Genomic DNA, 17,672 nt, shown 5'->3' on the forward strand with positions numbered 1-17,672 from the left:
ACAGTGTCTGGTTTTTACTTTGAAACTGGCTAACATGCAGAGGAAGCAGGCGCATGGCTCTCTGGAACCTCACCCCCAGAGATGGTTTATATTTGGCAGGGATTTATTTTTTCTAGCTTTGTCAAAATAAAAGTTGAAGCTCTGTTTCAATATGTTCCCCTTTCCTCTCCCTTTCACCATCAGAAAAGGCAATGGAAGTCAATTGCTTTTTAAGTCCTACTGGTGCTTTTATCCATTCTTACTAGCAACTGTTTCAAGGCAGGCTGTGGAATCAAAGTGAGTTCAGCTGGGTGGCAGCAAACGACCCAGGCAGGTTAATTGGAATCACCTATGGTGAAGCTCTCACGCCCAAACTTTGCCGTCCCCAAGGGATTTCTATTCTCTTATTGGTCAGAGAAGTGGAAGCCTTCTTTTCATTGGCTCCCTCTGAACTGTCAGTCCTGAGTGTTTCACCCCCTACACATAAAGCACGACATCACCAAATGTGTATAAAATCCTGCCAGATGATAAGGAGAGTAAGGTAGTGTCTGGATTACTGAGAAAGGTTAGTGGGGTGTTGTGGGACTCGTTGGTAACAGGGCTTTTTGTTTCTATAATTCCCTTGCTAGAGCTGTGTAGTCATGCTGCTAAGAAAGTTTGGATGTGGGGCTCTGTTTATATTATTAAGATGCTGCAAGCAGAATGTGGTTTGGAAAGCAGAGTCTGGGATGCTTAATAATGTTTGCTGACTATAAGCCCCTGCTTTGGTGAAGGACAGTATCAGATCAAGTTTTTTTCATACCAGTAAGTGCTGATTACTAGATGTAGTAGTAATTACGTACTTGCTGCCTTCCATGGGTTTATTAAAGTAGAACATTTTCTATGGCTCAATGATGTGAGACAGAATTCTCCTGCTTTGTCCTTATCTTTAGCAGAACTGAAATGCTTTTAAGAAGCAGTGACAGTGTACGTACTAAAGAGCAAATATTTCTCTAAAGAGGGGCTCCTTGTTAATCTGTGGGAGGGATGGCCATCTTGTTGTCACTTCATGGAGCAGAACAACCTTCTTGTCTCTGAGTGCTGTAACTCCAGGGATAGTTATGGCTTGTAATGTAGCCTCTCTTTGCCTTGTCTCAGGTCTATCTGACTAGACCATGACTTCTAATGGAAAAGACACCAATATGTCTGCTCCAGAGCAGAGGGAGGAGGAGCAACAGGTGGGTATTTCCTCTTCAGCCTCACTGTTCTGTCTGCATGTTGAGCCATACAGTTGGCTGTTGATTAATAGCAGGCTCCACACATGGAGACCTTGGATTTTTTTTGTTTTGTTTTGACTTTTGACCTAGTGTCATCACTCCAATGTCAGAAGGAGTTCTTTAGCCCACCTGCTCTACAGCCTTTCACACCATTATATAATCTTTTGATGGGAGGGGGGCAAACACAGTCAAGGGTATAGCTACGTGACCAAGCAATGGGTCAGCTCCAGGACAGGCCCTTGCTTCCCTGACTGCATTGTTCTCCCCCTTGCCTCACTAGAATGTCCTGAAGAGGGTGGCCAATCTCCCTGTGGTCAGCACTGCCTGTGACCTGGCTGCCACGGCCTACACCTCCACCAAGGAGAGCCATCCCTATGTGAAGTCTCTCTGTGACATGGCAGAGAAGGGAGTGACCTCCCTAACCAGTGTTGCAGCCAGCAGTGAACAGCCAGCTCCACCTGCACTTGAACCTCAGGGTGAGTAAAGTCTGTAACTGTCTGAAGCAGAACTTTCTATGTATGTGTGTATGACACAATCTCTTGACGGTAGGATCTCAAGATCAAAAGACCGGCAGCACTAGAGGCAGGTAGCAGTGACTGTAGAAATGATTGAGCAGCCCTGAGATACTAGTATGGCACATGCAGTCATCTCCACTACTGCCAGGTGGTGAAGATTCATGTTCAGTAGTTGCTCAATGGGAACACAAATGACCATCCTTACTCATTCCCTTCATGAGATCACTTCATTGAACCTTTTGCAAAAAAGGTGTTGTAAACCTCTGGGTGCCTGCCAGAGGGCTGAGTTGGAGATCAGTTAGTGCTTTACTATGGAGTGAGACCTCTACACTCAGTCTTACAGCTTTGGAGACTGTCCAGGACGAGCATCTCTGCACTGGGAAATCCCCTTGTAAACTGAGATTAGTTGCAAGTGTCAATGTGCAGCTTCTTCAAACCTAACGGTTGCTGCCTGAGCACATGACAGATGTGAGCCAGATGCTGCATTGCAGTAGTAAAACTGACAGTTAAGGAAACTACTTCCTGGTGTCTCTTCCTACAGAAGCAACAGGAATGGAGCTGGCTTCTGAAGTACCAGACAAAGTGGAGGAGAATCTACCAACCCTTCAAGAGACTGCTGAGAAGGTAACTCACCCCACACAGTGACATGGCCAGGGCTTAGACAAGCAATACTGCTCTGCTTCCTCCAGCAAAAGGCTGTGCCACCGCTTTCAGCATTAGGTGGTATCTAGTCTGGTGTAGAGCTTGACAGCAAGATGTAGGGTGAACCGATGCCCTTTTTAATAATGGGACTGTCCTGTTTGGTTTTCCTATCTCTCCCTCCATCAATTCTGGTGGATTTTCTTCCTGGCAGGATCCCTGTTCCTCAGCTGCCTGTGTGCCAGGTCTGGGCGGGGGCAGGGCATGAGTCCAGTACCTTTTATCAGGTTTCTGTGGTATGCAAGGTTGTTGGCAGGGCAAAGCTGTAGCAGGTGAAGCCAGGCTGCTTGTCCATCAGCCGAGCCCGTGCTGTGCCATCTCTTAGAGGCAGGGCCCTGCCATCCCATTTGACTTCTGGCTGAGCACTGCAAGGTGCAGCCTCTGGTGGAAGAGGGCAGGCAGCACTTAATTGTGACTCTGCTGCGCCACAGTTGGCCCTTTACATGCTTCCCCTTATTGCTAACCTCCCGGTTGTGCCCCTTCTTCCCCAGTGCTAAGGCTGGGCAGAGAGCCAGCCCCTGGTCTGAGTGCTCAGCTTGCAAGTATGGTTGGCAGGTTCTTGTTCCAGGGCCTTCCTGGAAAACCCTGTAGTTCAGAGTCCTGGCCAGGAGGAGCCAAGCCTTGTGGGCATCACTCTCACTGCACTCCCATAGGGAAGCTTTTGTCCATCAGCCAAGCTGTAGAGTGGCAGGAGGAAGTGATTTCCAGTCTGGTCATGACCCAACCCCAGAGGTGCCACACGGCTCTAGATGAGGCGCAGCATCCTCTTCACCCACCTCCCCTCACCCTGGGTCCTGTCCCAAGGGAGTGTGGGACTGTTGCATCCTCTGGGTACTTGCCACTGCTGAGCCTCTCTGGCCAGGTTTGCTAAAGCCTCTGCAGTCGGGCTGTCTCGGCTCTGGTGCTCAACACCTCTGGGCTTAACCCCCTCCTGCCTGTGGATGAAAGGCAGCTGGGTGAGGCTAGCAGCAATCTGGTGTAGCTGCCACTGACTCTTCAGTACAGTGCAAGCAAGAAGACAAGCTGCTTTGAGCTACAGCGGAGGGTGGGGAGAGGTTGATTTCTGCCAGGATGCAGGCTAGGTCACCCCTTCCCTCCTCCCCAGGAGCTGAATCTCCAGGCCCTTCCCATCCTGGAAGGTGGCGGCTGGTCACACTGGAGTGAATACTGAAGGATATCCTGGGGGGAGGGGCCAAATAACCCTGTGCCCACCATGTATTGGCTTGGGAAGAAAAAGCAGCATGTCTTGGGACCAACCCATTCCTCTCTAGACGCCAAGCCAGGAATGGAGGGTGGAGATGGCTGGGCAGGGAAGGTCTCCTCATGTCACCACCCACCATACCATGTGACAGATGCATGGGAGATTCACCTCTCCCTGTGTTAATCATCAAGATAAGGTTTAAAAAAATCCAAACGACCTTTTTAAACATGGACTCTGTAAACTGCATGTTTGACATCTGCACCTAATGGGGTCTCATAATTCACTTGAATAAATAATCATAATTTTACCAGGTATCCATATGTCTGACTTATGGAGCTGAGCAGATGGTAATCCACTGCTTGGACTTCAATCCCTCGATCCATATGGGTTTTTGTTGCTCTGATCATACCTTGCTGGATCTTTCCCTCTAGGCCATGTCAGACACACTGACAGATGTCAAGGAGAGCATGACCAGAGTGGTGGACATGACCAAGGAGGCCATGCAGGATGGTATGAAGACCACCAGATCAGTGGTGGCAGAGGGCATGAGCATCGTTGGGGAGTCGAGAATGGGCCAACTGGCCATAAGTGGGATGGAAGCCATGCTGGAGAAATCTGAAGCGCTCTTGGATCACTATCTTCCCATGACTGAGGATGAACTAGGTCAGAGCACAGGAATGATGGGGCAAATTTCTTTGAAAAACCAGGGTAACCCTCCCTCTGGTCCAACCTCCTCTAGGCGTCTCAGTCTTGTCCTACAGCAACTTCATAATGTAATGCACATGCCTCAGCTTTGTGTCAGTGGGCATGTACCCAGTTGAAATGACTTGAGCAACAGTAGGGACAAGGTGGTCCTGGAAGGGAACCATGAGCATGAGACAGTTGGGGGAAGACTAGACCTTATCCAAATACTCAAAACCAGGCTTGGTGGTCTCTAGTGGAGTTAGTAATAGAGATGTAGCAGTATTAGTCTAGTCTTGCTGAAACAAGACAGGACTATGCAGCACTTTAAAGACTCTCATTTTAGTGGGGTTAATTATTGCTCCACTTAAAGGCTGAGGCTACTTCCATGATATTTAAAAGGTGCTAGGAAGCTCTGGTTCCAAGTGTTCTGGGTAGGATAGTGCAACTTGTGTTCCTTCCCCCAACATCTAATCTGAACAACCTTCCCTCTAGCGGAACTTGCAGAACCTGTGGAAGGGGCTGAAGTGTCTGCGGCACAACCACAAGAGCATCGCGGCTACTTTGTGCGTTTAGGTTCCCTGTCCACCAAACTCCGCCAGCGCGCCTACCGCTATTCCCTGGACAAGATGAGACGCACCAGCCACAGCATCCGTGAGGCGCTTTCCCAGCTTCAACAAACCATGGGACTGGTAAGGACTCCAACTTCTTGAGGCCAGACCCTTCTGACAAATACAGAAAGCAGCCAGCCTCTGATTCCCTTCCCTCTTCATATGCTCCCCCTTAAGGCAGGGAAGTCTTCAACTCCCTCCTTCTGGACCAGGGCTCAATGAGGCTGTGTGCAATGACTAGATCTCTTCTTGCCGCATTTGAGCATACCCATCTGAGGGCTGGCAAATGACAAATGCTGACATGTGCTGTTGTAACTTAACTCTTCATCCAGATCGAACACCTCAAGCAAGGTGTGACACTACAAGATGTCCAGGAGAAGTTCCAGCACGTGTGGCTGAACTGGAGCAGAAAGCAGGCAAAAGGCAGTGAGATCACAGACTTGCCGAACACAGAGGTAGGTGCTTGGCTTGCCCATCAGACTAGAAGTTAGATAGTATTCTGGTCCTGATGACTATTGAGCAGCTGTTCCTCCAAGGAAACTTGAGTGATGTCTAGGGCCTCTCAAGACTGACAATCTTGAGCATAACAAAGACTTACTTGCTTAGAGATCCTTAAGCTTGTCACATGAGCAAACTGTGCAGAAAGGTGTTCTGTCACTTAGCTGCTAGCTTAGCTAAGTGCATGCTTAGCTTAATCTCACTACAACCTGTAATCTAATACTGTGGATTGTTAAAAGGGGTTTCCCGGACATACCCCTCACTTAGTTACATGGCTTATGTAGTAGCAATCCAAGAGCTCCTTCATTTATCTAATGGAGCCAGATTGCCTTTTCAGGAGAAAGGGAAGGAGCATTCTGTAACTAGTGGACTTTCCATCAGACCTTGCTGGTTACTGGCATGGTGAACCCAACTGCAGGAGGTAGCAGTGAGTCTGATGCCTTTTGTGTGGGGAACAGAACATACAGCTGCTTGTCTCCCCACCAGGTGGAGTCGGAGACTCTGGCCATGTCCCGCAGCATTTTCCAGCAGCTGCAGGATGCCTACTGGGTGCTAGTATCCAGCATTCAAGGTCTCCCCGCCAACCTTCAGGACAAGGTGCGACAGATGTCCCACAACATGGGAGAGCTCCATGCTTCCTTCTCCACTGCCAGCTCCTTCCAGGATCTCTCCAGCAGCCTCCTGACCCAGAGCCAGGAGATGGTGACCAAGGCCCAGGAATATGTGGATGAGCTGATGGCATATGTGATGCAGGATACGCCTCTGTCTTGGATTGTGGGACCCTTTGCCCCATTGGGGAAGGGCTCTGCAGATTCCCTGGCACCACAAAATCGGGAAACTGAAGCTAAGGAGACAGAAGTTGTAGTGGCATCCGAGTCTAAGGAGCCTTGAGCTGGAAACCATTTCAGCTTGGAAGCCTGAGGGCAGAGTTCCTCCATATCTGCCAATTCAGTCTCCTTTGCCTTCATGTACACGAGCCCTGTATGTACTGCCGAAGTAGGCTAACACCAGGAATCCCTGTGCTTGGATGTCTGCAACTTCTGGCAGGGTGACTAGTCCTCCTGCTAGATAGTAATGAATAATGTACTTCAGCAGGCTACCTGCTCCTGTGTCTCTTGGCTCACATGTCTAAATCTGAAGGAAGGGGTCTGGCAAAGTAATAACTTAGACAAAAGAACCATATGCTGCTCGGGCTTCAGAACATAGTGTTGTGGATGTTAGAATGTAGATTTCTTATCTTTATACTGGTTTGTACTTACTACCACTCTGTCTTCAAAATAAAATGTCACTGCATTTGAATAGTGGTGTCTCATGTCTAAGTGTCTTCCAGGTCTATAGTAGGTGATCTGTGCACAGACTAGTCCTACTGTAGACATCCTCATTTTTCAGTAGCAGCAACTGCTGTTAGTGGGGCGGACACTTAATCTCACTTCCCAGGCTTGTTTCATACCAATAACCAAATTTAGAACTTCAGAAATTAAGGCTCTAGATCAACTACTCCCCTTTAAACAGGCAGCGGCTTATTGCTAAAATTGGAACAAATTGTTAATATTTCTTTCATTTCACATGCCTTAGAATGGCACTTGGCTTTTCAGGAAGCAGCCTGGGAAAATAGCTACAAGTAAGCTAAAGACTACTTTAACCAGCTTCACTGGCTGGATTGCTCCAGGAGGCGTCTGTGGGGGTGTGGCTTTTTTACCAAAAAAAGGGAGAGGCAGACTCAGAACAGGATTGTCATAGAGGCTTTTGGGTATAGGTGTCCCAGAATATGGGATAGTGCATGTGCCATGATATCAGAATCAGTTGGATCATGAACACCACCTACACTATCACTACCCCATTAACTATTAGAGCAGCATATATGGATATGACAGTAAAGATTGTACTAGGAATTTTACACCTTGTGCACAGTGGCTACTCTGAATACTCCATGTACTATGCAGCTTTTTTCACAACTGTGGCTTTTCACTTGGCTACTGTATTTTTCCTAGCCTATGCAATACATTTTTTTTTAAAAATCTTTCCTTCTCAAAGGAAGGGGGCAGTTTAATTGGAGAACATGGCCTATGCTAAGTATACCACATAGTTTGAATGCCTTGGCCTTCATGGGTTTTTAGGGATAGTGAGACAGTGCTCCACTCAGCAATGTAGGCCTTCCCTGAACAACAACCAATTTCACAAAGGGGTTTAATCCTCTAAAATGCAAGAAATAAAAAATGGAGGGATTTTTTTTTTCAACAACCCAGGTCATAGGGATTGTGCAGTGCTGAGTAGAACTACAAACACTCATTCACAACTGAATGCCTGTAAGTGAACTTAGGGTTTATACTAACTCCAAGCCAAACTTGAGTGACAGAGAGCTTACTAGCTCATGCGTCTCAGATCCTAGGCTATTCCCAGTCCTAATAGTCCCTTTATGAATCTCCTAAACTGCTCCTCTAGAGAGAATTGTTCCAGGAGCCTAAAGTGCTAAGGCTGGCATGAGTGCGTTCCTACACTAGAAAATCAGTTATATTGACTGATGGTGTCCCTCATATACATGTGCTTTATCTCTGGAATCCCCATAGCAGGGGCACATTCTGTTACATTATGATCTATTAGTATTAACAGTTCAGTCACAGTGGAAGGGCATAACAAGTGGGATTCCACAGGGGTCTGTTTTGGGACCAGTTCTGTTCATGCTTAATGATTTAGATATTGGCCTAGAGTAGTGGTCTCCAACCTTTTTAAACACACGATCACTTTTTGAATTTAAGTGCAATCCAAGATCTGCCTCATCTATATCCTTGCCCCGCTTCCTTCCTGCCCCTTCTCCAGGGCCCTGCCTCTGCTCCCTTTATCCTCCCTCTCTTGCCTATCCTCACTCATTTTCATCAGCCTGGGACAGAGGGTTGGGGGCACAGGCTTTGGTCTTGGATTAAGGGATCTGTAGTGTGAGAAGGGCTCTGAGCTGCTCTTTGGGCAGGCAGGTGGTCCTAGGAGGGGGTTCTAGGTGCAGGCATTAGGAGAGTACGTGGGTGCAGGGGTGCTCAGAGCTAGAATAAGGGCTGGGGTACAGGAGGGAGTTCATGACTGGGGTAGGAGCTAGGGATGTGTGCTCCATTTTGGCACTGCTGGTGGCTCCTGGATAGTGGTGCAGTTGGGCTAAGACAGGCTCGCCCTTGCCCTGAAACACTCCCTAAAGCAGCAAGAAAACTCCATCCCTGGTCCTGTTGTGCCCCCCTCTGCTCCATGGAGAAAGGATACAGAATGGTATAGGGGGAACCCTGACATCAGCACCCGTATTTTCCCTCCCCTGCCCTGCACAGAAAGCAGGCGGAGGGGCAGCTCCAAGGCAAAGGGCAGGACATGCACATCAGTGGGGGGAAGGCACGTGTATGGTGATTACAACCAGCGTATCTGATCAAAAAAGGAATCGGGGGAGCTTCAGTCTGCACCACTGAGCAGGCAGTTAAAAATCCAGTTGGTGGCACAGGAGGTTTCTGGGCTCAACACAGACTCCTTCACTCACTTGGCTCTGCATGATTCCTGGAAGCAGCCATCAGGTCCCTCTGGGCTCCATGTGGTGTCAGCTGCCATTGGACAGGACCTGGGACCAATGGGAGCTGCAGGGGCGGTGCCTGCAGGTACAATGGAAGCACACAACCAACTTCCACCTAGGGATCACAGGAACTAGAGCAGCACCACCCCTGGTGAAGCCCCCCCAGACCTTGCAGGCCCCAGCCCTGATTCCTTCACCTTCTGCCCCCACAGGTACTCAAGCAATACCAAGTAAATCTGCCATTCATGTGACACTAGATTATGGAAAAACTTTTGAAATATAAAAGCAGCAAAAATAGCTGGGTAGGCAGCAGCCTGCTCCTGCAGAGAGAGCCTGACATGGTAGCTTGGAAATGTGTGAACTGCCCTGTTCAGCTAAGGAGGGTAACTCCCCTGCCAAGTGATGGTGAGAGACATGTCCAGGTTTTTAACTGTTTCACTGCTGATCAAAGTAAGGGAGAAAGGAGAGGGAGGATTGTGGATCTGCATCATCTGCTGGGAGAAGCATCTCAGTTTCATTTTCACAGTGACAGTGGATGGCATCAGGGAACTATTCACACTCCCATGGCCACACTCTGACCCATGGGGCTAAAGGGCCAGATGCCACCAATCCCACAGAGCCCAGCTAGCCATTGCCCTGCTGAAGTCAAGGGAGGATGGGTGGGTGGGCAAACAACAGGAACAGTAAGGGCCAGGTAAACAGTTCCCTCTTTTGGGCTGGATGCTGCTTCGCCCTCTACAGGAGGCTGGGAGCCAGCTGAGGCAGACATCACAGTTCTAGTCAATGGAGAGTCTCAAGCTTTTTTTTTCATCTTCAGTATTGTGAGGTAGAGATAGCAGAGATTGACCTATCACATGACTGGTCTCCTGGCATGTGACTCTTGTGTCTCCATCTCACTCTGCTCATGCCCGGGGTGTGTCTGAAACTTCCTGAGAGGGACCCAAGGCCAAAGATCCCAGCAGAGCAAGCACAGTCCTGTTCTGAGCACCTGCACAGTCTGCTCTGAGTAGCACCTCACACGGGCAGGGCTTGGATCGTGGGAAGGGACAGAGCCACCAGTTTTTGTCCCAATTCAAGCCTGAGGGAGAACAATGAAGGGGTGTCAGAGGGAGAAATATTCTTTTCTCCCACCCATCCCTTTAAGGGAACATGTCCCGCTTTTCTGAATGGGGGCTGAAAGAGGAGAGGGGAGAAAGCTATTCCGGTTGCCCAACCCACTTCTTGTTCTCAAACAAAATGGTTCACTGTCTATCTAAGGCAGGGGCAGGTAAAATACAGCCAGTGGGTTGAATCCATCTCATTGAACTACCAGATCCTGTCTGTAGCCCAGCGAGAGCCAAAGGCGGGCTCCCTGCTTTCCCTAACCACACATGCTCCTCAAAGTGGCTGGTTGCAAGGCCCATGTTCATTTCTCAGCACTAGGAGCTGGGAGGGGGAGAGACCTTGCATGCTGCCCCTGCAGCTGCCCCGGCACAATCTCTCAGCTCCCTTTGGCCAGCTTGCAACGTGGAGCAGGAGTACAGGAGGGGGAGCAGAGGATTTTTGGTCAATGGGAGCTGTGAGATTGTGCTGGGTTCAGGACAGTGAATGAAGCCTGCCCTTCACCCCACCTCAGGGCACTTAGAGCAGCACAAGGGCCCTGCAGCTGGATGTTTTAAGTGGCGTGTGGAGACACAGAGGGCAGGGAGCCTGCCTGCGGAACCCGCTGGGATGCTGGTCGGACCACTAAGTAAGTGGCCAGAGATTACACTTGGCACCCTATGCCTCCCTCCCCCCAACATTATGCTCCCCATACTACACCACTGCCTCATGTCTCAACCTAAACCTCTGTACCTCCACTCTTAGCCTCTCCAAGACCCGGCAACCAAATCCCCTGCCCCAGAATACAACCTCCTCCTGGGTCCTGGACCCAATACCTGTCCAAGATCAGAAGCCCCTCCTTTGCCCATACTCCCTCCCAGACCCTCTCCAGCTCCCCAGTTCTATACCCAGCACCCCAGTTCTATACTCTGAGTTCCCTTCTGCATCCAACCTCCATCCTAGACCCTGTACCTCATCCATGCACATCATGGGAGAATGCAACTCTTGACCACCTACCACATTCTTGGAATGCCCCCCCTCCTCCAAAATTATAGCCCACTCATCCTTTAATGTGTTTTTAAGGTCCTGATTGCCAGAGTATCTGAGCACCTCAGACAACGACTATAAAGCCCAGAAGTCCTGTTACCCCCACTGTGCATAGGGGAACTGAGAGGCTAAGTGACTTGCCCAAGGTCACACAGGAGGTAGAGAAGTGGATAAAATTGAACTTAGCTCAAATCCTAGGCTAGTGCCCTAAACCTTGGAGAAAACTACCAATCTTTAGAGTGTCACTCTGTGGTACAGTGTCTGGGTTTTACTTTGAAACTGGCCAACATGCAGAGGAAGCAGGCACATGGCTCTCTGCAACCTCACCCCCAGAGATGGTTTATATTTGGCAGGGATTTATTTTTTCTAGCTATGTGAAAATAAAAGTTGAAGCTCTGTTTCAATATGTTCCCCTTTCCTCTCCCTTTCACCATTAGAAAAGGCAATGGAAGTCAATTGCTTTTTAAGTCCTACTGGTGCTTTTATCCATTCTCACTAGCAACTGTTTCAAGGCAGGCTGTGGAATCAAAGTGAGTTCAGCTGGGTGGCAGCAAACGACCCAGGCAGGTTAATTGGAATCACCTATGGTGAAGCTCTCACGCCCAAACTTTGCCGTCCCAAAGGGATTTCTATTCTCTTATTGGTCAGAGAAGTGGAAGCCTTCTTTTCATTGGCTCCCTCTGAACTGTCAGTCCTGAGTGTTTCACCCCCTACACTTAAAGCACGACATCACCAAATGTGTATAAAATCCTGCCAGATGGTAAGGAGAGAAAGGCAGTGCCTGGAGTACTGAGAAAGGTTAGTGGGGTGTTGTGGGACTTGTTAGTAACAGGGCTTTTTGTTTATATTGTTCCCTGGCTAGGGCTGTGTAGTCATGCTGCTAAGAAAGTTTGGATGTGGGGCTGTGTTTATATTATTAAGATGCTGCAAGCAGAATGTGGTTTGGATAGCAGAGTATGGGATGCTTAATAATGTTTGCTGACTCTAAGCCCCTGCTTTGGTGAAGGACAGTATCAGATCAAGTTTCATTTTCATACCAGTAAGTGCCAATTACTAGATGTAGTAGTAATGTACTTGCTGCCTTCCATGGGCTTATTAAAGTAGAACATTTTCTATGGCTCAGTGATGTGACAGAATTCTCCTGCTTTCTCCTTATCTTTATCAGAACTGAAATGCTTTTAAGAAGCAGTGACAAAATGTTCTAAAGAGCAAATATTTCTCTAAAGAGGGGCTCCTTGTTAATCTGTAGGTGGGATGGCCATTTTGTTGTCACTTCATGGAGCAGAACAACCTTCTTGTCTCTGAGTGCTGTAACTCCAGGGATAGTTATGGCTTGTAATGTAGCCTCTCTTTGCCTTGTCTCAGGCCTATCTGACTAGACCATGACTTCTAATGGAAAAGACACCAATATGTCTGCTCCAGAGCACAGGGAGGAGGAGCAACAGGTGGGTATTTCCTCTTAAGCCTCACTGTTCTGTCTGCATGTTGAACCATACAGTTGGCTGTTGATTAATAGCAGGCTCCACACATGGATACCTTGGTGGGGTGTTTTGTTTTGACTTTTGACCTAGTGTCATCACTCCAATGTCAGAAGCAGTTCTTTAGCCCTCCTGCTCTACAGCCTTTCACACCATTATATAATCTTTTGATGGGAGGGGCAAACATAGTCAAGGGTATAACCACTTGACCAAGCAATGGGTCAGCTCCAGGACTGGCCCTTGCTTCCCTGACTGCATTGTTCTCCCCCTTGCCTCACTAGAATGTCCTGAAGAGGGTGGCCAATCTCCCTGTGGTCAGCACTGCCTGTGACCTGGCTGCCACGGCCTACACCTCCACCAAGGAGAGCCATCCCTATGTGAAGTCTCTCTGTGACATGGCAGAGAAGGGAGTGACCTCCCTAACCAGTGTTGCAGCCAGCACTGAACCATCAGCTCCACCTGCACTTGAACCTCAGGGTGAGTAAAGTCTGTAACTGTATGAAGCAGAGATTTCTATGTGTGTGTGTGTGTGTGTATGACACAATCTCTTGACCGTAGGGTCTCAAGATCAAAAGGCAAGTAGCAGTGGGGCTAATGTGACTGTAGGAATGATTGAGCAGCCCTGAGATACTAGAAGCAGGTGTTTCTAACGACTAGTATGGCACATGCAGTCATCTCCACTACTGCCGGGTGGTGAAGATTCATGTTCAGCAATTGCTCAATGGGAACACAAATGACCATCCTTACTCATTCCCTTCATGAGATCACTTCATTGAACCTTTTGGAGCCAAGGTGTTGTAAACCTCTGGGTGCCTGCCAGAGGGCTGAGCTGGAGATAAGTTAGTGGTTGACTATGGAGTGAGACCTTTACACTCAGTCTTACAGCTTTGGAGACTGTCCAGGACGAGCATCCTTACACAAGGAAATCTCTTAGCCTGGGTTAGGGGGAGGCAATCACTGCACTGGGAAGACGGGGAAATCTCCTGGTAAACTGAGATTAGTTGCAAGTGATAATGGGTAGCTTCTTCAACCCTAACGGTTGCTGCCTGAGCACATGACAGATGTGAGCCAGATTCTGCATTGCAGTAGCAAAACTGAAGGTTAAGGAAACTACGTCCTGGTGTCTCTTCCTACAGAAGCAACAGGAACGGAGTCGGCTTCTGAAGTACCAGACAAAGTGGAGGAGAATCTACCAACCCTTCAAGAGACGGCTGAGAAGGTAACTCACCCCACACAGTGACATGGCCAGGGCTTAGACAAGCAATACTGCTCTGCTTCCTCCAGCAAAAGGCCGTGCCACCACTTTGAGCATGAGGTGGTATCTAGTCTTGCTCTGAATTACTGATCATACCTTGCTGGATCTTTCCCTCTAGGCCATGTCTGACACACTGACAGATGTCAAGGAGAGCATGACCAGAGTGGTGGACATGACCAAGGAGGCCATGCAGGATTGTATGAAGACCACCAGATCTGTGGTGGCAGAGGGCATGAGCACCGTTGGGGAGTCGAGAATGGGCCAACTGGCTGTAAGTGGGATGGAAGCCATGCTGGAGAAATCTGAAGCGCTCTTGGATCACTACCTCCCCATGACTGAGGATGAACTAGGTCAGAGCACAGGAATGATGGGGCAAATTTCTTTGAAAAAGCAGGGTCACTCTTCCTCTGGTCCAACCTCCTCTAGGCGTCTCAGTCTTGTCCTACAGTAACTTCATATTGTAACGCTCATGCCTCAGCTTTGCGTTGGTGGGCATGTACCCAGATTAAATGACAAGATGGTCCTGGAGGGGAAGCATGAGACAGATGGGGGAAGACTAGACCTTATCCAAATGCTCAAAACCAGGCTTCGTAGTCTCTAGTGCAGTTAGTAATAGAGATGTAGCAGTGTTAGTCTGGTCTTGCTGAAACAAGACAGGTCTATGCAGCACTTTAAGACTGTCTAGTTTTAGTGGGGCTAATTATTGCTCCTCTTAAAGGCTGAAGTTACTTCCATGGTATTCAAAAGGTGCTAGGAAGCTCTCGTTCCAAGAGTTCGGGGTAGGACAGTGCAACTTGTGCTCCTTCCCCCAACATCTAATCTGAACAACCTTCCCTCTAGCGGAACTTGCGGAATCCGTGGAAGGGGCTGAAGTGTCTACAGCACAACCACAAGAGCATCGCAGCTACTTTGTGCGTTTAGGTTCCCTGTCCACCAAACTCCGCCAGCGCGCCTACCGCTATTCCCTGGACAAGATGAGACGCACCAGCCACAGCATCAGTGAGGCACTTTCCCAGCTTCAACAAACCATGGGACTGGTAAGGACTTCTTGAGGCTGAACCCTTGTGACAAATACAGAAATCAGCTGGCCTCTGATTCCCTTCCCTCTTCATATGCTCCCCTTAAGGCAGGGAAGACTTCAACTCCCTCCTTCTGGACCGGGGCTCAATGAGGCTGTGTGCAATGACTAGATCTCTTCTTGCTGCATTTGAGCATACCCATCTGAGGGCTGGCAAATGACAAATGCTGACATGTGCTGTTGTAACTTAACTCCTCCTCCAGATCGAACACCTCAAGCAAGGTGTGACACTACAAGATGTCCAGGAGAAGTTCCAGCACGTGTGGCTGAACTGGAGCAGAAAGCAGGCAAAATGCAGTGAGATCACAGACTTGCCGAACATAGAGGTAGGTGCTTGGCTTGCCCATCTGACTAGAAGTTAGTGTTCTGGTCCTGATGACTATTGAGCAGCTGTTCCTCCAAGGAAACTTGAGTGATCTCTAGGGCCTGTCGACTGAGAATGCTGAGCATAACAAAGACTTACTTGCTTAGAGATCCTTAAGTTTGTCACATGAGCAAACTGTGCAGAAAGGCGTTCGGTCACTTAGTTGCTCTCTTAGCTATGTGCATAAGAAGGGGTTTCCTGGACATACCTCTCACTTAGTTACATGGCCTATGGACTGCAGTGGCTATCCAAGAGCTCCTTCATTTATCTAATGGAGCCAGATTGCTTCCCTTCCTCCTGAAAAGGCATTCTGTAGCTAGTGGGCTTTCCATCAGAGACCTTGCTGGTTACTGGCATGGCAAACCCGACTGCAGGAGGTAGCAGTGAGTCTGATGCCTTTTGTGTGAGGAACATAACATACAGCTGCTTGTCTCCCCACCAGGTGGAGTCGGAGACTCTGGCCATGTCTCGCAGCATTTTCCAGCAGCTGCAGGATGCCTACTGGGTGCTAGTATCCAGCATTCAAGGTCTCCCCGCCAACCTTCAGGACAAGGTGCGACAGATGTCCCACAACATGGGAGAGCTCCATGCTTCCTTCTCCACTGCCAGCTCCTTCCAGGATCTCTCCAGCAGCCTCCTGACCCAGAGCCAGGAGATGGTGACCAAGGCCCAGGAATATGTGGATGAGCTGATGGCATTCGTGATGCAGGATACGCCTCTGTCTTGGATTGTGGGACCCTTTGCCCCATTGGGGAAGGGCTCTGCAGATTCCCTGGCACCACAAAATCAGGAAACTGAAGCTAAGGAGACAGAAGTTGTAGTGGCATCCGAGTCTAAGGAGCCTTGAGCTGGAAACCATTTCAGCTTGGAAGCCGGAGGGCAGAGTTCCTCCCTATCCACCAATTCAGTCTCCTTTGCCTTCATGTACACTAGCCCTGTATGGCCTGCCGAAGTAGGCTAGCACCAGGAATCCCTGTGCTTGGATGTCTGCAACTTCTGGCAGGGTGACTAGTCCTCCTGCTAGATAGTAATGAATAATGTACTTCAGCTGGCTACCTGTTCCTGTGTCTCTTGGCTCACATGTCTAAATCTGAAGGAAGGGTTCTGGTTAAGTAATAACTTAGACACAAGAACCATCTGAAGCCCAAGCTGCATAACTTAGCGTGTTGTGGATGCTAGAATGTAGATTTCTTATCTTTATACTGGTTTGTACTTACAACCACCCTGACTTCAAAATAAAATGTCACTGCATTTGAATTGTCTCGTCTTCTCATGTCTAAGTGTCTTCCAGGTCTATAGTAGGTGATCTGTGCACAGACTAGTCCTGCTGTAGACATCCTCATTTTTTCAGTAGCAGCAACTGGTGTTAGTGGGGCGGACACTTAGACTGGGAAGTTAGACTAACTTCCCAGTCTAAATTCCCAGGCTTGTTTCATACCAATAACCAAATTGAGAACTCGAAGGCTCTAGATCAACTACTCCCCATTAAACAGGCAGTGGCTTATTGCTAAAATTGGAACAAATTGTTAATATTACTTTCATTTCACATGCCTTAGAATGGCACTTGGTTTTCAGGAAGCAGCCTGTGATAAAGTAAACAGCTACAGGTAAGCTAAATACTACTTTGTCCAGCTTCACTATCTGGATTGCTCCAGCATGCATGTGTGGGGGTGTGGCTTTCTTACTAAAAGAGGAAGGGAGAGGCAGTCTCAAAACAGGGTTGTCATAGAGGCTTTTGGGTATAGGTGTCCCAGAATATGGGGTAGTGCATGTACCATGATATCACAATCAGTTGGATCATGAACACCACCTACGCTATCACTGTCCCCAAGTATTGGAGCAGCATATATGGATATGACAGTAAAGATTGTACTAGGAATTTTACAACTTGTGCACAGTGGCTACTTTGAATACTCCATGTACTAGACAGCTTTTGCCACAACTGTGGCTCTTCACTTGGTTACTGTATTTTTTCCATCTTATACAATACATTTAAACTCTTCTCAATGGAAGGGGGCAGTTTAATTAGAGAACATGGCCTATGCCAAGTATACTATGTACCTTTAACACCCAGGTCTTGACCTGTGTGTAGAGTTAAGGATAGTGAAACAGTGCTCCACTCAGCAATGTAGGACTTCCCTGAACCACAACCACTTTCACAAAGGCATTCCATGCTTTAAAATGCAAGAAAGGGAGGGATTTTTCCTCAACAACCGAAGTCATAGGATCATGCAGTGCTGAGTAGAACTACAAACACTCCTTCACAACTGAGTGCCTGTAAGGGAACTGTGGGTTTATACTAACCCCCAGGCCAGACTTGAGTGACAGCTTACTAGCTTGTGAGTCTCAGATCCTAGGATATTCCCAGTCTAATAGCCCCTTGTGAATC

The 17,672-nt window shown here is 48.4% G+C and overlaps 2 protein-coding genes across 3 annotated transcripts; both read left to right on the forward strand.

Moving 5' to 3' along the window:
* The first annotated feature begins 496 nt into the window (after positions 1-496).
* Positions 497-16,540, forward strand: LOC142818339 (perilipin-3-like). Of its 2 annotated transcripts, none has more exons than XM_075897417.1 (8): positions 497-544; positions 12,474-12,553; positions 12,868-13,063; positions 13,723-13,805; positions 13,960-14,191; positions 14,682-14,878; positions 15,123-15,245; positions 15,726-16,540. In XM_075897417.1, exons 2-8 carry the CDS (start codon positions 12,491-12,493, stop codon positions 16,128-16,130), a joined length of 1,299 nt encoding a protein of 432 aa, XP_075753532.1. In that variant the 5' UTR covers positions 497-544; positions 12,474-12,490; the 3' UTR covers positions 16,131-16,540. The 2 variants fall into 2 exon arrangements, with proteins under 2 accessions (XP_075753532.1, XP_075753539.1); XM_075897424.1 differs by lacking the exon at positions 497-544 and adding an exon at positions 11,851-11,906.
* Positions 1,117-6,883, forward strand: LOC142818338 (perilipin-3-like). The gene is made up of 7 exons (XM_075897396.1): positions 1,117-1,196; positions 1,516-1,711; positions 2,292-2,374; positions 4,082-4,313; positions 4,827-5,023; positions 5,275-5,397; positions 5,927-6,883. The coding sequence occupies exons 1-7, from the start codon at positions 1,134-1,136 to the stop codon at positions 6,329-6,331; spliced, it is 1,299 nt and encodes a 432-aa protein (XP_075753511.1). The 5' UTR covers positions 1,117-1,133; the 3' UTR covers positions 6,332-6,883.
* Positions 16,541-17,672: the final 1,132 nt, after the last annotated feature.

The sequence above is a fragment of the Pelodiscus sinensis genome, chromosome 1, assembly GCF_049634645.1.
Source record: "Pelodiscus sinensis isolate JC-2024 chromosome 1, ASM4963464v1, whole genome shotgun sequence".
In the NCBI taxonomy this organism is placed as follows: domain Eukaryota; kingdom Metazoa; phylum Chordata; order Testudines; family Trionychidae; genus Pelodiscus; species Pelodiscus sinensis.

What these genes read in the sequence shown, in the direction of transcription:
- LOC142818339 (XM_075897417.1), top strand. Translation starts at nt 12,491, where the DNA reads ATGACTTCTAATGGAAAAGACACCAATATGTCTGCTCCAGAGCACAGG. An exon ending in TTCAAGAGACGGCTGAGAAG is followed by an intron (nt 13,806 to 13,959) that starts GTAACTCACCCC and finishes CTTTCCCTCTAG; the next exon opens with GCCATGTCTGACACACTGAC. An exon ending in CAGACTTGCCGAACATAGAG is followed by an intron (nt 15,246 to 15,725) that starts GTAGGTGCTTGG and finishes TCTCCCCACCAG; the next exon opens with GTGGAGTCGGAGACTCTGGC.
- LOC142818338 (XM_075897396.1), top strand. Translation starts at nt 1,134, where the DNA reads ATGACTTCTAATGGAAAAGACACCAATATGTCTGCTCCAGAGCAGAGG. An exon ending in ACCTGCACTTGAACCTCAGG is followed by an intron (nt 1,712 to 2,291) that starts GTGAGTAAAGTC and finishes CTCTTCCTACAG; the next exon opens with AAGCAACAGGAATGGAGCTG. An exon ending in TTCAACAAACCATGGGACTG is followed by an intron (nt 5,024 to 5,274) that starts GTAAGGACTCCA and finishes CTCTTCATCCAG; the next exon opens with ATCGAACACCTCAAGCAAGG.